Source organism: Eptesicus fuscus, chromosome 10 (genome assembly GCF_027574615.1).
Source record: "Eptesicus fuscus isolate TK198812 chromosome 10, DD_ASM_mEF_20220401, whole genome shotgun sequence".
Lineage (NCBI taxonomy): Eukaryota > Metazoa > Chordata > Mammalia > Chiroptera > Vespertilionidae > Eptesicus > Eptesicus fuscus.
The window spans coordinates 60,434,899-60,454,450 of record NC_072482.1 but is presented as its reverse complement, the minus strand read 5'-3'; the positions used below and the strand labels follow the sequence as shown (position 1 = coordinate 60,454,450).

The window sequence follows — 19,552 nt, the reverse complement described above, 5'->3', positions numbered from 1 at the left end:
TATACACTACCGGGAATCCTTCACAGAAATACAGGAAACGTCATAAGTAGAAAATAGCTGCCCCCTTCCCACTAACAAATGCATCATGAAGAAATTAGCAAGCCTAATAACCAACACCAAAGATTATGACAAAAACACACACGCCGTTTTGCCCTGGCCAGTGTTACTCAGAGGTTAGAGCATCAGCCTGCACACTGAAGGGTCTCAGGTTCGATTCCTGGTCAAGGGCAAGTACCTGGGTTGCGGGGTGGCTTCCCAGCCTTGGTCAGGCGCCCTGCGAGAGGCAACCAATTGATGTGTTTCTCTCACCTCTCTCTCTCTCTCTCTCTCTCTCTCTCTCTCTCTCTCTCTTCCTCTCTCTCTCTCTCTCTCTCTCTCTCTCTCTCTCTCTCTCTCTCTCTCTCTCTCCATTTGGCTGTCTCTAAAAGCATTTTATTTTCTCAATCATCTGGAATATCTCTCTCTCTCCTTCCCTCCCTCCCCTCCACTGTCTCTAAAAATCAATGTAAAAAATATTAAGTGAGGATTTTTTAAAAAAAGTTTCATCTAATCTAAAAAATAATATGCTGATAAGCAAAATACGCCACACACAGTATTCTAGTTAACTGTGTTGCACTCTTATCAATTTTCTTGCTTTAGTAATGTAAGATGGCACCATTGGGAGAAGCTGGGCGATGGGTACACAGGACCTCTCTGCTATTTTTTCAACATCTTGTAAATCTATACTTAGTTCAAAATAAAAACTTAAAAAGGCAGACCCAAAGAATAAACACTATGCATTCCGCTTATATTAAATTCCAGAACAGCAGAGCTTACCAATGATGAAAGAGATCAGAAAAATGGTTCCCTTTGGTGGGGGTGGGTAGGAAAGTAGGAATTAGCTGGCAAGAGGTGGGAGGGAATTCCTGAGAAATCTACATCTTGATTCGGATGTGGATTACATGGCTGAATGCTTTTGTTAAAACTCATCAAATAGCAGAACTGAGTATTTCACTGTATTGTAATAAATTACAGCCCTCAATGAAAGCAATTAGAAAATACACGGCCTCCTCTGCTGCTTCCTAGCCAAGCAAAGTCTTCCAAAGAGATGCTTTAAAGATATGGTCTCTGTCTAATCATCCAATCTCTAATAAAATTATCTGTGCCAATTTAAGAAATATAATCATGGGAATATTTGCTTCCATTTTATAGGAAAGCTGTTTATTTCCTCCAGAAACCAGAGCAAGGTTCCATCAAGTAGAAGTTACTGCCTTGGTCCTGATTCCATGATCTGAAGAGGCAGTCTACACATAGGCAGGTTAAGCCAGAGAACAAGAGTTAACACACTTTCCAGCTTATGTATGTATACTCATAATTTATATGGTTGAAAGAGTGTTTTTTTTTTTTAAAAAAAAAACTAGATAAAAATTCCAGAAGCTATTGCATAAAAACTAAAAACAGAGTGAACATCTCAATTGGAGAATGGTTGATTATTTGAGGTATTGACAGAATATTATGCTGCCATTAAATAGAATAAAATAAGTCTATAGAGCTGACTCAAGGGGTTTACTATTGCCAAATGAGAAAAGAGAAGTAAGTGCGTGTCTACGTTCTTTTTGAAAACCTATGAGTGTATTAAAAGCTGCTGAGCACATCAGTGTGAACAGAGTTGGCTAACTGGGTGGACCAGAAGGAGAAACAGGGAGAGAAAATAATGATGGAAAACAAGCAAAAACAACTATTAAAAAGAACCTGGTCCATGATAAAAAGCAAGAATTATACATATGTAAGCATATATATGCATAAAAATGCTTAGAAGAGTGGTTACTAAAATGTTAGAGGTATGTTATCTCAGGGATAACGCTGTTTTATTTTTACACTCTTCCTTATACTTTTTTTGTATTTTAACAAATATATATATATTTTTATATATATATATATATATATCTCCAAAATAACCATTTATTGAGGGAAAGTTTGAATAAGTCAATGAAACTGGCAGCATGAAAATCATTTTCTTAAGTCATCTTAGCCCAAAGATGGCACATGCAGTAGAATTTTGAATGAGTCATGACTAAAAGAGGTTTTCACAATCTTTTTCAAAATGGAGGCAGACCACAAGTCCAAAATTAATAATCATCATAAACACTTTGAGCATCTTTATACCAGGGCCTAAATCTAATTTTTAACACACTTTCCCAAAGGCTTCAAGTGCTCTGAGTGCTTAATCAATCCTCATTAATTGACAAGCACATTTCAAATCCCATGAATTATTACATCGAAGATGCTATTATCTGACATACAAATGCTATTAAGGAGTAAAATCGCATCTAAAAAAGAATATGGGAGCTGAAGTAGCTCCAATGAAAATAATTTAACTATGAAATTTAATCTGCCACAAAAGAAGCAATAAAACTCTAACACAGAATACATTTTTCCTTCCTGCCCTGGTCATATTAAATGTATTCAGTTTTGTTACATTCATTCCTATAGTCTCAGGCCTACATGTCATCTACACACCCCCTCAAAGACTGTCCACTCAATATCATTAACTTTCTGAGTGTTTTTATTGTAGATATAATATTCATGACATTTACTACCGTCATCATGAATAATCTTCATCTATATATATAAAACCTTAATATGCAAATAGACCGAATGGTAGAACAACTGAACAACCAGTCACTATGATGTGTGCTGACCACCAGGGGGCACGCACGGAACATGGAGGACGCCAGCCACAGTGGGATGGTGAACAGGTGAGTGGGGGCACCAGACCAAGGCGGGGCACCGGTCACTGTCATTGGGGTGAGCCTCTGGTGGTTCCTGAAAATTCTTTTCTCATGTGTGCCACAGTCCTGCCTGGCACTCACACCTCCTGCCAGCGCCAGCCCTGCTCGCAACCACTGCCAGAGTTTCTGCTTGCACCCGCTGCCAGCGCCCGCCATTGGCCCCAATCGCTTGACACCATTAGCAGGTGCGAGCAGTGGCTGCTGGCCCCGATTGCCCCTCAGGGCTTCTCCACCTCCCCCTGCTCCTAAGGGGTGATCAGGGCTGGCAGCAACCTCTCGTACCTGCAGCCAGCACCAGAGCCACCGCTAGCACCCGCTGCCAGCGCCCAGCGCTAGTCCCGATTGCTTGCTGCTGTCAGCAGGTGTGAGAGGTGGCTGCCAGCCCCAATCACCCCTGAGGGTTTCTCCACCTTTCCCTGCCCCTGAGGGGCAATCAGGGCAGCAACAGCTTCTCGCACCCACTGCTGGCACTGGCCCCAATTGCTCCACACTGTCAGCGGGTGCAAGCGGCATCAGCGGGTGCAGGGCTGCCAGCAGAGAGGGGACTGGGGGTGCAGAGGATGGGCCAAGACCCACCCCTGTGCCCACCACAGCCTCGTGGCCCACAGTTCCTTTCTAGGTGCACGAATTTGTGCACTGAGCCCCTAGTATAATTATAATTCTGATTATAACATGCAATTGTTTTGCAGAGAGGCACTGCTTTTTTTATGGTTCCAGGCCTCCTTTCTCTGCATGGTAGTGGAAAATTTGTCTGCAAGCTGTGTGGACAGCTGCTCCATGAAAAGCCTTGGAAATGGGCACACACAGGGAGGAGGTGGGGCACTGACTGCTGCCCTTGATCCTCAAGGTCAGGCACTCCCGCCTAGCTGTAGGCAACAGCCCACCTGTTAACACATTCACCTGGCAGGTAACGGTTACTAGGTAACATGAAAACTAATTTAACACATCTTACCTTTTCAAGTAAAATACTTACTTGGACTAACAAATGGCCTGAATTGGGCAAACAGGTACCACATTTATTGGCGTTCTCATTTATTTGCTCTATCAAATTCATCAGTATTTCCACAGCACCTTTGCTGATCATTTCATTAAGAAATCCTGGATTTCCAGAAATGAATTTGATAGCCCCCATACAGTATAAAAGAGCTTCAGTGTTAGTTTGCAGGTCTTCACTTCTCAGGACCTCCAATAATGAGTCTGTCAAAAAGATGGATTATTACAAATGTATGATTATAACAGCTGGAGAGAGACATAGTAAAGTGTTTGTGAACATCAAAGACAATTTGTAGAATGTTGGTCAGAACCTACAGTCGAATGCTTGTTATGGGTTATTGATAGGTATAAAGAGGAAAGCCTACTTTTAGCTAAATCTTCATAATAGTAAAAACAGAAGGAAGGGATTATAATCTATATATATAAAAGGCTAAGTGACTGTCCGACCGACCGGCCATCTGACTGGCCGGTAGGTATGATGTGCACTGACCACCAGAGGGCAGATGCTCAATGCAGGAGCTGCCAAGCGACAGCAACTTTGTAGAGTGCCCTCTTGCACTCTGGGACCCCTTGGGGAATGTCGGAGAGCCGGTTTCGACCCGATCCCCGTAGGCCAGACTGAGGGACCCCACCTGCCAAAGGGACCCCACTCACTCTGCGGACGCCCTTTGAGCCACAGTGCTGCCCCAGGTGTGGCCGGCCAGGGAGGGACCATGGGAGGTTGGCTACAGGGCGTGTCCAGCCATTTTGCCCAGTCCCACTGCCTGCCACCTTCTAATTAATTTCCTTTCAATGTGCACGAATCCATGCACTGGACCACTAGTATATAAATAAGAAAGTGTTCTTTGAATGCCATTCCTTGCCTCTTACTAACACTTACCAGCCTTGTTTTTGGTTACAAACATTTTAAGCTATTAACTTATTCTGAAAGCAATTTAAGAGTTACATTTCAACAAACCATTTAAAATATACCAGTTGTATGAATGGAAAATTAATCATGATAGGATCTTTAAAAAAAAAATCTCAATCACCATAGAAAGGAATGCTTCAAATATAACACCCACCTTTTCCCAAGACAACTTAAGAACATCCATCCGAAAACATACAACTACTAGATTTTAGGAGTAATCTAAGCAAGCCTGATATGGCTAATCATGCCTATTTCATTTTATTAATATCAATGTGATCATTTGTCGGAATCTTTCTTTGATTTTAGTCTACAATTCTCAGTGAGCTGATTCACTGACACTTCTTCCAGTACTGGGCTTGTTCCTGCTTGCTGGGATAAAAAATAGATGAAGACCATTTATCCTATGTTTGAAAAAGAGGACTCAAAGTATTTTCCATGCTGCCTTCTTTTAGATCAGCAATACTATTTCATAAAAGACTTCTGTTTAGGTAGCTATTAAAGCATCTTAATTATTTAAGGGCATGTCAAGAATTAGACTGTATTAGCTAGAGTGTAGTAAAATTCTCTATCTTCATATTTGAAACACATTTGAGACACTTTGATGTCAAATTTCTACAACAGTTACAGATGTCTTCCAAGTTTTAATCATTTCTACTACATCAAAAGGCTGAAATGTCAATTATATCAATACTATATGAAATGTGGTGGGTTTTTTAAAATAGTAAATCCAAGACCAGGAAATGAATTTTTAAATAGGGAACATTTTGCAAAGTCACATAATGGCACACAAGCATTAAAAAAAAAATAGTAGGCAATCCTTCCAAGCTCCAAAGGACATATTAAATGGAATGTGGAAAACATAGGGCAGAACAGAGTAAAAATAGGTATCACATAACTTCTAATAATAATACTGGAGAATAAAATATCCTAGCTATCGCTAATTGTGACTTTGCTCTCAAGTGCAACGTTTGGTCAATGTAGCGCTGAGTGATACTCACCCAGAATGCTGTCACTTTGAATCAGAGAATCATTCTTCTCACTCCTGCTAATTTTAAATATAAGTTTGCAGACATTAAGAAGATTCTTTCTACTCGCTTTAAGCTGCAGAGAAAGAGAACACATTTCTATTATGGATGGAAATAAAGACGTCATACATTTTTTAACACAAACATGTAATTTTAAAAGTTGAGCAAGAGGTTTTTTTTGTGTGTTTTTTAATCCTCACCCCAGGATTTTTCCATTGATTTTAGCAAGAGTGGAAGAGAGAGGGAAAGACAGAGAGAGATATCGATGTGTGAGAAACATGTCGATTGGTTGCCTCCTGCAAGTGCCCTGACCAGGGCCCCAGGCCGGGGAGGAGCCTGTAACTGAGGTACACGGCTTTGACCAGAATCAATCCCAGGACCCTCTGGTCTGCAGGCTGACGCTCTATCCACTGAGTCAAACCGGATAGGGCTCAGCAAAAGTATTTTGAAAACAAAGTAAAGTTCTAAAGAAATCAACTTTAAAAAGTTCTGGCCACATATTTGCCAACCATCTAACATGAACGATATTTAGAGTAAGTGCATTTTAATAAATAAGCATTTATTTTTACTTCATAAGGTCTCATGCTTATATGTGAGATTACTAGTTACTCTTTGAAGAATATATGAGGAAAAAAGCGGGCATGATGTTGATAAATTTAATTAAGTTGACTAAATGCTTTAAAACACAAAGTAAAGGAAGATGGACACAGATTTCAGATTAAAGTGCCTTAGAAAGCACAGTGGAGGTGAAAGAAAAGAAGGGGAAGTATGGTTCTCTTTATCATTTGTGTAAAATAAAGTTAAAAAGTCATTCTCTCATTAGATAATATATGTATTTATTTTTAAAAGCTATTTCTGGAATGCTTTGAGATAATGACACATGAAGTTCAAAGTTTAAAATTACCTTCCAAATCACACAAAAGTCTTCAAATAAGATAGGGGCAATAAGGAAGTATACATTTTCTAAAAACACAGTATAAGAGGATTAACTAAATTAGCTGTGTGTTTACCTAAAATAGTAGAAATTAAAAAGAAAACTCCTGTCTAATATTAAAATAAATCCCAATATTAGGGAAAAATTTAACAAATTGTGGAACATCAATGCTAGCCATATTAAGCAGTGATAAAAAGTATAACTGTGAACACTATGTTTAAAAAGAAAGACATGTCAGCAGATGACTGGATCAGAAAACTGTGGTACATCTACACAATGGAATACTATGCTGCCATAAAAAAGAAGGAATTCTCATCATTTGCAGCAACCTGGATGGAATTGGAGAACATTATGTTAAGTGAAATAAGCCAGTCAATGAAAGAAAAATACCACATGATCTCACTCATTTATGGATAATAAAGAACATTATAAACTTGAACAAAAAGACAGATACAGAGACAGTAAAGCATCAAACAGACTGTCAAATTACAGGGGGAAAGTTAGGGAGGGGTGGGGGAGATAAGAGATCAATCAAAGGACTTGTATGCATGCATATAAGCATAACCAACGGATGCAAAACTCTGGGGGGTGAGGGCATATATGGGAGTGGGGTGGCGGGTGGCAATGGTAAGATATGTACACATATAATACCTTAATAAAAAAAATTGGAAAAAAAGAAAGAAAGACATGTATAAGCTACTATAAGATGGAAATATGGCATGCCCTCATTGCAAGACTGTAAAATATGTTTGGAGGAATGGGGTCATCTGAACAAATAAATGCATCTGCGTGAAAAGGATGGCACATGGGTCATTATTTTATTCTTAAAAAATATATTTTGAATTGTCTTTAAATATCATTTATTAAAGAGTTTTCAGTTAGTTTTTTAAAAGGTAATGGAATTTGCCATACATATCTTTAGATCTGTCCTGTGTCTGACCCACAAATATTATTGAGCTCCTAGTGTGCCCCTGGCCCTGCGGTGTTGGCTAGAGGAGACACTGTGATGAATTCGGCCGGCCCCATCTGGAGGGGCGGAGGGAGGGCGCGTTACCCTCTTTCTGCTCCCTGCTCTGGGCCCTTTGCCTGCTATCTCAGAGCCACGCTGCACATCGGATCTGTCATTCCCATCTTGCAACTGAGGAGTCTGCTCCTCAGACAGGTCATGTCAACTCATCCTGGCATCGCCTGGTCGTGTAGTAGAAAGGCAGAATCCCAGGCCCACCCAGCAGGACTGCATCAGAACCTGCACTTTAACAAGCTGCCCAGGGGATCGTGTGCACGTTCCCGTCTGAGAAGCCCTGTTGAGGAAGCCTCAGAAACTACCGACAGATCTTGTAACAGAAATCTAGCCCGGCCGGTGTCGGCTGAGCATTGGTCTGTGCACCCAGAGGTTGCCTGTACGATTCCTGGTCAGGGCACGTGCCCAGGTTGCGGCTTGATCCCCGGGGTGGGGGTCGGGGGTCAGGGTGTGTGTGTGTGGTGTGTGTGCAGGAGGCAGCCGATTGATGTTTCTCTCTCTCCTTCTCCCTTCCCCTCTCTCTAAAATTAATAAAAACATTAAAATATCTTTAAAAAGGAAATATAATGTCCTTAATATTTGGGAATATATTTTAATCCGTCAACAATGTTCCACTGTATTGTGAGACTCTTGAGGTCAAAATCATGATTTATTATTCTTTCTATGGTGGTAGGTAGCATGTGTTGTATATGTAATAAAGCTTCTTGAATACAACTAACCTCACCCTGCCACCCACGTCATATAATTTTAGTGAAAAGTGGCAAAGTGAAACAAAAAACGGTGTCAGAGTTTTCATTAAAGAAAACAACAAATAACCCACAAGTTCCAAGGTCAATTTATATTCAAAGCACATTCCTACACCTTCTCTTTTGATAACTGCAAAATTATGACTTTGAGACATGAAAAGATAATAAAACATTAAATTACATGCAAGGAATATAGACTGCCTTACATGAAACAGCACCCCCCGCCCCAGCGCTGTCCATTTCCTGAACTCTGGTTCATTTTCTTCCCACAGTACCCATCGGCCCACTCTGGCACTTTGTGTGTTTACCGTCTGTCTCTCCCGCTGCAGTGCCAGCCCAGAGGGCAGGGGCTATGTTATTCCCTCCTATTTCCAGTGTCAAGAGTCCCTGGCATGGAGTTGGTTCCTTTAATGGGATATTTTTTTTACGTTAAAAATAGTAGTCCTTTCTATTTAAAGCAAATTTGGAAAATTAAAGGGAAGTTTAAAAATCACTCATAATACTACCACTGTATATAATCACTGTTGACATACTGGAATTTCTTTTCCATTTTTTCCCCCTTTATAGGGCGCTAGATTTTTCCTCCTGCTGAACAGAATTACATTCATGATGTATAATGTTTATGCTCTAAAAAAAAATCTTAATATAGACTGATATATTTTTGTAAGATTTTTCAACACAAAGATTAAAATTAAAATGGTCTGACAAACCCCCACTTAACCAAAGAAGGCAAGAAATCAGAACAACTAACACTATGCTCATTGAAGTTTTTTTAACTATAAATAATTTAAAATGACTCAATTGTTGCATTAACCTGATAGATAAAATAAAGATAGGCAAAAACAAGTTATTAAAACCTTCTTAGTCCTATATCTATCTTTAGTTTTAGGCTGATTCTTTTCAATGGCTTTTTATGTGGTCTTTTTAAAATTTACACAGAACCCCAGCACCGAGGCCTAAGCAAAACAACGTCTCTCCTGGAACAGGATAGGAGATTCAGGAGGCAGAGGGGAAGTTGGGCCTGATGGCCTTGAGGTCCTTCCTGACCTCGTGGGCTCAGAGTTCATCGAGGGGACAGCCTGCCCGCCTCTGCGCTCGGGAGAGTAGCCCAGCGAGGCCTGCCTGGTCCTGCGGGGCAGCCAGTCACAGAGAGGGCTTCATCCAAACACACGTCTCATTCAGAGCATGCTCCCTGCCCGGCAGACCACTTCGCTTTTTGCTCTGAAATAGTTCAATTGTGCCATGTGTATAATTAATTTGAATGGCACCTTGAATCACCAAAATAACACCTTCTCTGCAGTGCGTTAACAGATTCATGGCATTTTCCTTCTCTCTCTTGCTCTTTGACTTATTCGTGTTTTGGCGTGGCACGGACAAACGTCTAGGATCTAGGTGGAAAGCCAAAGGCAGTCAGTCCCTGGGCAGCGGGCAGCGGGCAGCGGGCCGCTACACCGGGAGCGCCCTCCAGCCTCACACCGGGGCTCTCCGGGGCCAGACGGTGACCCAAATCCAGGGCCAGGAAGGGAGCTGGACAAGCACGCTGATGTCCCTTCACCTCCACTAACAACGTTTGACTTCGGAAGTCCTCCCTGTGCTTTATGCTCCTTCTGTTCCACTAAAGCAGTGGATCAATGATCATCGACGAAAGGGGATTCAAACACGACTGAAATCACTACTTCAAAGAAGTGCTGCTTTCTGAGTCACATATCATATCACAGTTTTTACAGGGAGGGTGGACAGTTTGGGGTGACAGCTAAATAAAATGGGAGCTGCTCCAAAAAACTGCGCTGGACGTGCGGTCAGAATATTCTGCTGCATGAACGACATCCCAGTGAGAAACGGTGGTCACGCTTCCTCGGCTGTCAGCGAGCGTGCCAGTGCTCACTCACTGTGCGCCTTACGGTTTTAAATGGTAAACCTTATGGGCTGTTACCATCACAGCTTCTACTTTTATGAAACTGGGTAAACAGAGCTTCGTTTGTTTTAGCAGCTCTCTCAGAACATTCTATGATGCGTGTGCCTTATCTTTTGGTCCCAACCGTTTATGGCTATGACAACAAAGGGGTCCCCTCAGACAATGGTATCCTTTTGTTGGAGGCAGAATTCTTATGCTTTTATTTGGTGTCTGGCCTTTTCTTCTAACACCTCTCAGGAGCCTTCTCTGACCCCCTTCCCACGGCCGCAGGCAGCTGTTTCTCTGCTTCACGCTGGCTCACAAAGCGGCTGGCCCTTGTGCCCAGGCCCCAAGTTATCTTAAGTTATTTATTAAATCCTGTGGCAAGTCGAGCGCCCAAACAGAAGCTGCAGGGCAGAAACCACAGCCTGCACGTCGATACGGATCTCCAGTCAAGTTATCTGAGCAAAGGTCTTTGAATGTATTTGCCTAGTGTCCCATTTTCTAACCCGGCCACCGGCCACATGTTAGAGTTCATTTGGACAGCGTCTGGGTCCTCAGCCTTAGTTCCTTAGTACATTCTAGCCCGATTCTGGGATATCGGTTTATTACCTGAACATTTATCAACATTCTAAATGAACACACCGCATTGCTAGCCGTCTTGGTGGTGTTTACCAGCAGAGCATGAAAAAACACTCTCATGTGCTACCGTCTACGAGACCAGAGGAAAGAAAAACTTACTGCTAGAATAAGTTTTGCCAGTTTGAGGCTGAGCGGGTCTGAGCCGACGTCCACTAGTTTATACAGGGTCTTCAGGAGGCCACGCCTTCTCCTGAATTTCCTTCCAAGCAGGTTTCCTTCCTCTAAAGTGCGATGGAGCTGTGTGCAAGCAGCACACAGCATTTCAGCGGCTTCTTCTGTCAGGGCAAAGAGAGGGAGGCAGCGCTTACTAATTCAGGTCAGGTTTTCCAGTGTGTCCAACACAGACAGTGTAAGGAAGAACCCCGCGATTATTTCCCCGGACATCTTCAAATGCCTGAACTAGGCCTTTCCCCTTCTCTTAGCATTGTCATCTACCCGATTTCTTTGTTTTCATCTCATTGCTGCATCTCTTACCATGTCGACTTGTGTGCTAGCCAGTCAGCTAGCTTGTCTAGCACACGGTCTTTAGGAGAGCATATCAGCGAATGCAATGGTACCCACTTCATTCTAAAGGCCTCCCCCTCCGCCAGGGCTCTGTTCGGGCTCATGGAAGCAGACCATTTACATCCCTATCTTTAACCCCTTGGGGTGCAGTCTACGGGCCTAGAATGTTCTTCTCCGTGTTCCCACTGATTCTGGTTCTTCAAGGCTCTGTTGACGTTCTGGCGCATCCAGAAAAGGTGCGCTAATCCACATACAACGAATGTTATCTTGTACTATTATGTCCACAGGTATATCTATGTATGTGGTGTGATATGTCCAGCGCCCTCAAACAGATGTCATGCTAAGTGAGTAGGAATCCTGTCTCACACGTTTGCATCAATAGTGCAGTGAGAATACTGTACCGACAACCTGTAACATAGTCTAATACATATTCATTTTCTAATATATCTGTTGATAAAAACAATGATCGATATTTTTGTGTGTGTGTGTGTGTGAGAATAATGCTCATTAGTGAGAACAGAGGGCTCAAATGGAACAAAATCTCAAAATGTCCCCACACCCACCATGATTTGGAGGTGGTTATTAGAAAAGAGGAGAATAAGAAAGGAGACTTTCGTTAGGAAGCAGGGAGACTAGAACACTTCTTGTTGTAATTAGAATTCTGAGGAAAGCCATTTCTTAAAGTGGCAGCCACCCTACCAGGCATACTCTAAGGGAGAAAAGCAGCAGGCACGGGATGTGAGGAGAAATACACGAATCCAAGGTCCACAGTATTCCGTTGAAAAATATTATCTCTGATAGATTCCATCACAAAATTTAAAACTAGGAAACCAATCTTAAATAAATACCATAATGTGCTCTTAAAAGCCCACATAGAGGAAGTGTGCGCCTGCAAAAGGAAATGACTCAGGCCATTTTTAGCTCTTTTCAACAATAACATCTAAGAAAAAATTTAAAACCTCAATAGCGAAGTAACCTTCAATGCCTTTCAGTTATGCATTTCAATAAATGAATTGATGGGAAATGACTTAGGCTCTCTTTAAATGCAGGGAAGGACCTGAGCTCTATTGTGAAAAACACTTTTGTCTTGTTGTTTTCTTCTTCTGTGACTGGCAGTTTCTTCAAACCCGAGGCCAGTGGGTACAGACTTCAAGGCATTTTCCTAATGCCTCCCTCCACCAAGCCTTCAGCCTGGCGAGTTCTACTCAAAGGCATCTGTTTCAGCTTAAAATTAAAAAATAAGGCTCAAGGGCCAAGTTTTAAACTATTGATCAAATGAACACTTCATACCAGTTGGCTTGTATCCATGCCACATAGCCTCAAAACACAACTTGAATCTAAGAGCTATCAAGATTTTCAAGGGGCTAAAGCTACGGAGTGAAAGTTTGATGAATAATATAAAAAAGAATCTCAAAGGATCAAGTAATCCAGCCTGCCCCTTTTGCTGTTAAAGTTGGCAGACACCAATTTCCTCACGTGGTCAAAGTTCACATCACCAGCAATGGACCAAGTCAGCATCGCATGCCTCCTAATAGGATGCCCTGAGGACATAGCACCACCCATCCCATATACCTGCCCCAAATGCCTACCCTGGATCTAATTGTGAGAGACTACCAGACAAACCCAATTTGTGGGGCAGTCTATAAACAATTAGACTGTACTCCTCAAATATGCCAAGATCATGAAGGAGATGCGACAAATAACTGGAACTTGTGACTGCAATTTTCTTTTTCTATAAAGGAAATTAATAGGATAACTGGCAAAAATCTGAATAAGGTTCATGTAGTACTGCAGGGTAATTTCCATATATAAGAGAAGGCCCTTGTTTCTAACAGTATATACCAGAGTGCTTAGGGATATGGGACATCGTGTCGGCAACTTGTTCTCAAAGGGTTTAAAAAAGGAAAAACAATGTGTATGTGTGTGGGGGGTGGGGGAGGTGGGGTCAGAGAAAAAGAGCAAGAGAGGGAGGAAGAGAGAGAGAGAAATGAAGAAGCAAATGTGGTAAAATGTTAATATCTGGGGAATCTGGGGGAAGAGCAAACAGGATTTCTTTGAACTGTGCTTGCAACTTTTCTGTAAGCCTAAAATTATGTCAAAATAAAAAGTGAAAAAAGAAAAAGAATCTCAAAGGATCAAGTAACCCAGCCCTGCCCCTTTTGCTGTTAAAGTTGTCTGTGGAAGACACATCCTATTTGAGCGTTTAATCCTTCTGAGAAGGGAGGTTCGTCCACATTTCAAATCCCAAGGCCCTGTTAGCTCCTGCGGGGGTCCATGGGGCTGAGCCCTCCGAACCTCCTGGGATCCTTCAGGCTGAAGACCTCCTCCAAGAGAGGCCCCCGCACCGCCAGCCCTTCTCCCCGCTGGGTTCCTCCCCGTAAGCTTGCCTGTTAAACTCCTACCAGACTAAGTGCTCCCTCACTAGCTTCGGCACACATCTCCTAAAGTAAGGGCTGAAGTTACTAGTAACCAGGCCTACCAGCAAGAGGGCGAAGATGAGCCACGCTAGGGACAACATCAGAACATGCTTATTCTCAGGAATTTGAGCTGCAGTGGACTTTGGTGAGGATCTGGTCTCACCCACGTCTCACCTGGCAGGTGAGGACATAACTTCACAGAGGTCAGGTGAGTCCGCAGATGTGCAGGCTTCCCACCTCAACCATGAACATGGCTAAGAAGCCACAGGGAGCCGAGCTCCGGTGAGCCTTTTAGGAAGTGAGTCTGTTTGGCGTGGCTGTTGGGGAGGACTCATTTACCCACTTCTCCTGGGGCCTCTTCCTGTGGCTGCCATGCTGCTTTGCTCATCTCAGGGGCACTCATCCCACAACTGCTGGTGAAGGCCTACTGTGCGCTGTGTGCCAGGCACTGAGCTCAGCCCCGGGCCATGGCTGCAGCTCCACGGGAGCCTGTTTTAACCTCAGAAATGGACTCCCCGAGCAGCAGCAGAGAGGAAGAAGGTGGGGGCCAGTCCCCTGACTGGCAAGCTCCCCACAGGTCACATCTGCAGAGGCCTGTTGATCGTGGGCCTTCGCTGCCGGGCACTCCAGAGTGCATGAGCTGGGCACACCCCACGATCCTTCCTGCTCTGAGTGGCACCCCTGACAGGTGTGCTCTAACTACAGAGAGTAGGACATACACATTTGGATCTAGAAAAGCAGGGGCACATCTGCCCAGGATGCCAGTCTATGAGACTTGGTCAAAGTTTCAGAGACCTGAAATCTGTTTCAACCTTCCACTTTCTTGCTTAACTGACACCCTAAAGAGTTCAACCCAGCATCTCTGTGGGCAGAGGAGGTGATAATTAATATATATTGCCAGGGGAGTTTTACAAGGAGTCTCTCTTGCTGCATTTAAAGTACAATTTTACTCATTAAAAATTAGGTTTACACATAGTCCTGGGTAAACAGGTAGATGACTTCATTTGTTTTTTAATGAGTTCATAGAAATGATAGTCAACGTATACTAAAAATATCAGGGCAATGGGGACATATATATAACCACAGATATTTCTGATTTTTAAAAAATACCTTTTTATTACCTTTTTCTAATTTATGCAAAATTGGTACTATCCTTGTATTCCAAAAGACATCGTCTACTTCCATTTCTGTATCCTCTTCTTGCAAGTCAGCCTTTGAACCTGCAAAAGAAACCCGGAGCAGGGGAAAGAGCACTGGAAAGAGGTATAATTGGAGCATCGTCAAAAGTATTTGCTATTTATCACTAAGATTAGTAAACTCTGGAATTAAATTACATTTTGCCCCCCAAGCTCAACTAATACTGCTTAGAACTACATGTCTTCTAATCAAATCACCCCAAATTAAATTCCAATAAGATCATGTAAAACTCCGATTGGGATACTTCATAAAATCTTAAGCTCTGTAAATGTTGAAATTATTGTCAGTAAGGCAAACAGTTTTGAGTTATTTTTACTTAAACATATCCCTCTCTAAAGCATAATAAATAGAAAACTACAGCTAGGTAAAGAATACAGATCTTGAAAACGTTTAATGGAAAGTTTTCCAACAGGGAGGCTTGTGGGGGTTTTCTGTCCCATCCTATATAATAAAGAGCTAACAAGCTAATTAGACCGAACAGCAGAATGACCTTCCCAAAGGAGCCGGGGCTGAGAGGGCCAAGCCTCTTGCACGAATTTTGTGCATCGGGCCTCTAGTATAAAATAAAATGTCCGCAGCATTGGGGCCAAGTTAATTTGGTGGGGGGTGGGGATGGGGGTGGGAAAAGCATGGGCTTTGGGTGTTGCCAAATCTCAATTGAAATTCAACTTCATTATTGATGCGTTGGGTGACCAGGGGCCAGTTTCGCATTCTGTCTAAGCCTCATTAGCAAAGCGGAGATTAGATCATTTGCCTTCAGGGTTGTGTGAGTTAAAAGACATGACTCAGGCAGAGCTCTGAGCCCAGTGCCCAGCATAACACTCAATAAATAGCAATTTATTTCCCTGATTAAAAAACAAACGGGTCATCACGTCTGAGGCATGTCAGGCTGTAGGATACAGCAAATCACGACGGATGCTGCCCGGGAAAGGCAGGCTGCAGAGAGGGACCGCGACCGTTCGTCGTGGACGTCGGGTGCAGCAGGCCCACCTTTAATTTCTGTAACAACACGATGTGGAGGTTCCCAAATTGTCTCCATTTTCCAGATGAAGAAAGTGGGGCTCAGGCGTCTTAAGTTACCTGCCCAGTGTCAAATAGATCCATAGTCTTTGCACTTGACCTCTATGCTATTCTGCCCTGTAGCAAATCGGCAAACTAAAAGGTAACTTTGAGGGAAAATGCAAATCATATCAGAAACTGTAAATCATGATTACATTTCACAAGGAGTTATCTTGAGATCTGAGACACCGACAGTCCAGCTGGAGGGGACACGGCTGTGCAGGGCACTCGGGCGCTGTGCTGTAGGCATACGCCTCATCGCCTTTCTCGGAAGTGGCTCCCCATCTGATTGGATCAGGAAATCCGTGCCCTTCCCAATACCAATTAAGTGACCACATAGTGGGTGCCTGGACCTTAAAAATGTCACATCATGAGCTAAAAATCATAGGGACATTCAAAGGAGGGCGGGGGGGGGGGGAGAGAGAGAGAGAGAGAGAGAGAGCGAGTATGAGAGAATGAGAATTGAAAGGTGTGTGGCCTGGCCCAGCCAGCGTGGCTCAGTGGTTGAGCATCATCCTATGAACCAGGAGGTCATGGTTTGATTCCCAGTCAGGGCACATGCCCAGGTTGTGGGCTCAATCCCCAGTGAGGGGTGTGCAGGAGGCAGCAGATCAATGATTCTCTCGCATCACTGATGTTTCTCTCTCTCTCTCTCCTCTCCCTTCCTCTCTGAAATCAATTTGAAAATATATTTTAAAAGAAAGGTGTGTGGCCTGTATACATTTAGGTTGTTTCAACTGCAATATGGACAAGCTGACCGGGGAGGCCCATTAGGGGCACGGGTTCTAGAGGTACTGTCTGGGTTTGAGTCCCAGCTCTGCCACCTACTAGCAGGCTCACGTTGAGCAAGTTGCTTTGCTTTTCCTCTGTAAAATGGGATGACAATGGTCATCTCAAGTGTTGGGATTATGGGTTATTAATGTCTTTCACGTGCTCTGTTGTATTTTTCAAAACTTCTCACATACTTGTATAACCCTTGAACAGAATATATGCGATGCCTATTAAATGAGGGGATGACGCAGAGAGGCAGGAAAGCTGTACACGTTACCTACGCACTCAGTGCACTCCCTGCTGCAAACAGCCACTCCCAGTTGCAGCGAGACTAAGCTCACCTTTTATTAAACCTTCCTAATACCGGGAGGGGCTGACACGCGCTGGGCAGGAAGAACACTTGAGCAGCCAAAGTAGACTAAAGGGGTTGTCCACAAAGCTGTAACTAAGCAGGGTAGGGGCTGTCACTAGTTTTAACTGCAAGGTTTCACATAATCTGTAAGCAAGAATTCACACAAAACACAGAGTTGGAATGGAAAAAAATCAGCTCATATCAGTAGAGGCTTAGAATCCCTTATCCAAAGCCTTTGGGACCAGATGTGGTTTGGGATGCAGAAAACTTTGCATTTTAGTAAGGCAGTATGGTGCACACACTGCACTTTACATACCACCCCCAGTAGGGTCTTCTGGGGCAGCCCCCATGTAGCAAAATATGTGACTATTCACATTAGTGGGACCGAGACTACATTGGCCTGGGATCAGTACTGCCCAGGCATTGTCACTAAAGGAGTTTGCAAAAACATTTCAGCTTCCAGAGCTTTTGGTATTTCAGAACTGCAGATAAAAGGTTACAGGCCGCCATCACCATCTTTGGGGTCCTGACTTTCAGGAGTCTGCCATAACTTTGATAAATTACAAATCTGGATTCTAAAAGTAAACATGAATATTCAAGCAGCATAAGACATATAGCTGTCCATATTCCCAGGGACATGACATCTTCAGGGTGCAACATACATGAGTAAAATCAACACAGATCAAGCCAAAAAGCCAAAAGATAATGTGAGACAAATAACTGCATCAACCAACATTTATGCTGCACTTAAACTTACTAGACACACAAATTTCAAGGCCAGTGAGCTCCCATCAGCGTGTTTACCTCCTATGCAATACGCTCTATAACAGAATGGCTCTATGAGAAGCCAGGACTATCCACCCCCTTTTTCTCAGGACAAGCAGAACTGGTAACATTCATCCCAGGAAGAGCTGGATTACAGGGCTCAGCCAGAAATCACAGAACAGTTTATTTGACCTTCAGAAAGGAAAGGTCCTCACAGGCCCTTCTGAATGTTTCTCGGGTGTGTTTGTTCTCAGAACAGAAGTTAGCCCGGCACGGTCCGGCGTGTCAGGGTTTGCTTCCCACTCCCTCCTCGGGATCCCGGCGTGAGCAGCTGTCTCCAGCTCCAGGCTCTCCACCTCTCCGCCCGCACCCCCCTCCTCCAGCTCTGCTCTCCACACAAATCCCATGTGACACACCGACCAGGAACTGAAGCATGGGCTCATCATGATTCCCTTTGAAGAGCCACACAAAAATAAAGTGTGTCTCAGTCCTGGGCAGCAAGCTAATATTTTAGAAAGCATTTTTACCTAGGTTTACTAAATATAAAAAGTATGATTCAACAGGAAATTGGGTAAGTCAAGCAGAAATTTCAGCATGTTTTTGAAGATTTTGCTGTCTCAGTGGTTATAGCTCTAAACCACAACTTTGAGCTCTGGACACAAAAACTTGACACGGTGTTTATTGGCTGATGTTTTTAGCCTGTAGATGTAAAGTACTCAGCAACAATGCTGACATGGAAACCAGTCCATCTAAGATTTCCCTGAGTACTACAGAAATTCTCATCGGCCAGGAAAATCATTTTATTTATAAGGAATTCATTTTGAAGATAATAAAAACGGTTTTGAACCCAATAATAGTTTGGTTTAATAAAATTTCATGTCTATAATAAAAGTACAAAGAATATAACAAACACCCGCATATCCCAGACTACTTTGGTCCAATATTAACCATATTTTCCTCCTCCTCCTTCTTTTAAAGAACCAAAATGTTACAGATATAGCTGATGCCCTCTGTATGTCTCCCCCCACCTGTTCTCCCCACTCTCTCTCCCCCTGAGGGTTACCACCATTCTAAATCAGGTGCTTGTTTTTATCATGCTTGACTTTACGTTTACGACATAGATCTATATCCATAAACAACATATATCATTATTTTTGCAACTTAACTTTCATGTAATGTTATGCTTAAACTCATTTCATTCAATATTTTAGATGTAGTCTAGTTCATTTTTCTAATTGCTATATTCCATTGCATGATCCATTTTGTATCACTTCTAGTCTGTGATTAATATTGTCACATGTTTTTCTCAACTAGTTTAAACACCGGAAGAGCTGTCTTCATATAGTTGATATAGTTTCATTTAAGCGAGTAACGATTTTGAACCAAAGTTTTGAACTCTCAATAACTATGTTGATGTCATGTTTTCTGAAATTTTCCAAACGCTTTATAAAATAATTTCATTAAGAGTGTAACCTATAGATACTAGTATTTGAGCTGGAAGAATGGTAAGACTGTTGTGCAAATAACGAAAAGCTATAAAAATAAATGCTG

General features: G+C 42.7%; 1 protein-coding gene across 2 annotated transcripts in view; it reads right to left on the bottom strand.

Annotated features, from left to right (window-relative positions):
* ARMC2 (armadillo repeat containing 2) overlaps nucleotides 1-19,552 on the bottom strand; it is a 91,635-nt gene that overhangs the window by 36,638 nt on the left and 35,445 nt on the right. For both annotated transcript variants that reach the window (XM_054722043.1, XM_008156780.3), the window contains exons 7-10: nucleotides 14,979-15,077; nucleotides 11,036-11,211; nucleotides 5,673-5,775; nucleotides 3,745-3,968 (exon numbers count right to left, since the gene is read on the bottom strand). In XM_054722043.1, the coding sequence (XP_054578018.1) occupies nucleotides 3,745-3,968; nucleotides 5,673-5,775; nucleotides 11,036-11,211; nucleotides 14,979-15,077 (602 nt within the window). The remainder of the gene's footprint in view (nucleotides 1-3,744; nucleotides 3,969-5,672; nucleotides 5,776-11,035; nucleotides 11,212-14,978; nucleotides 15,078-19,552) is intronic.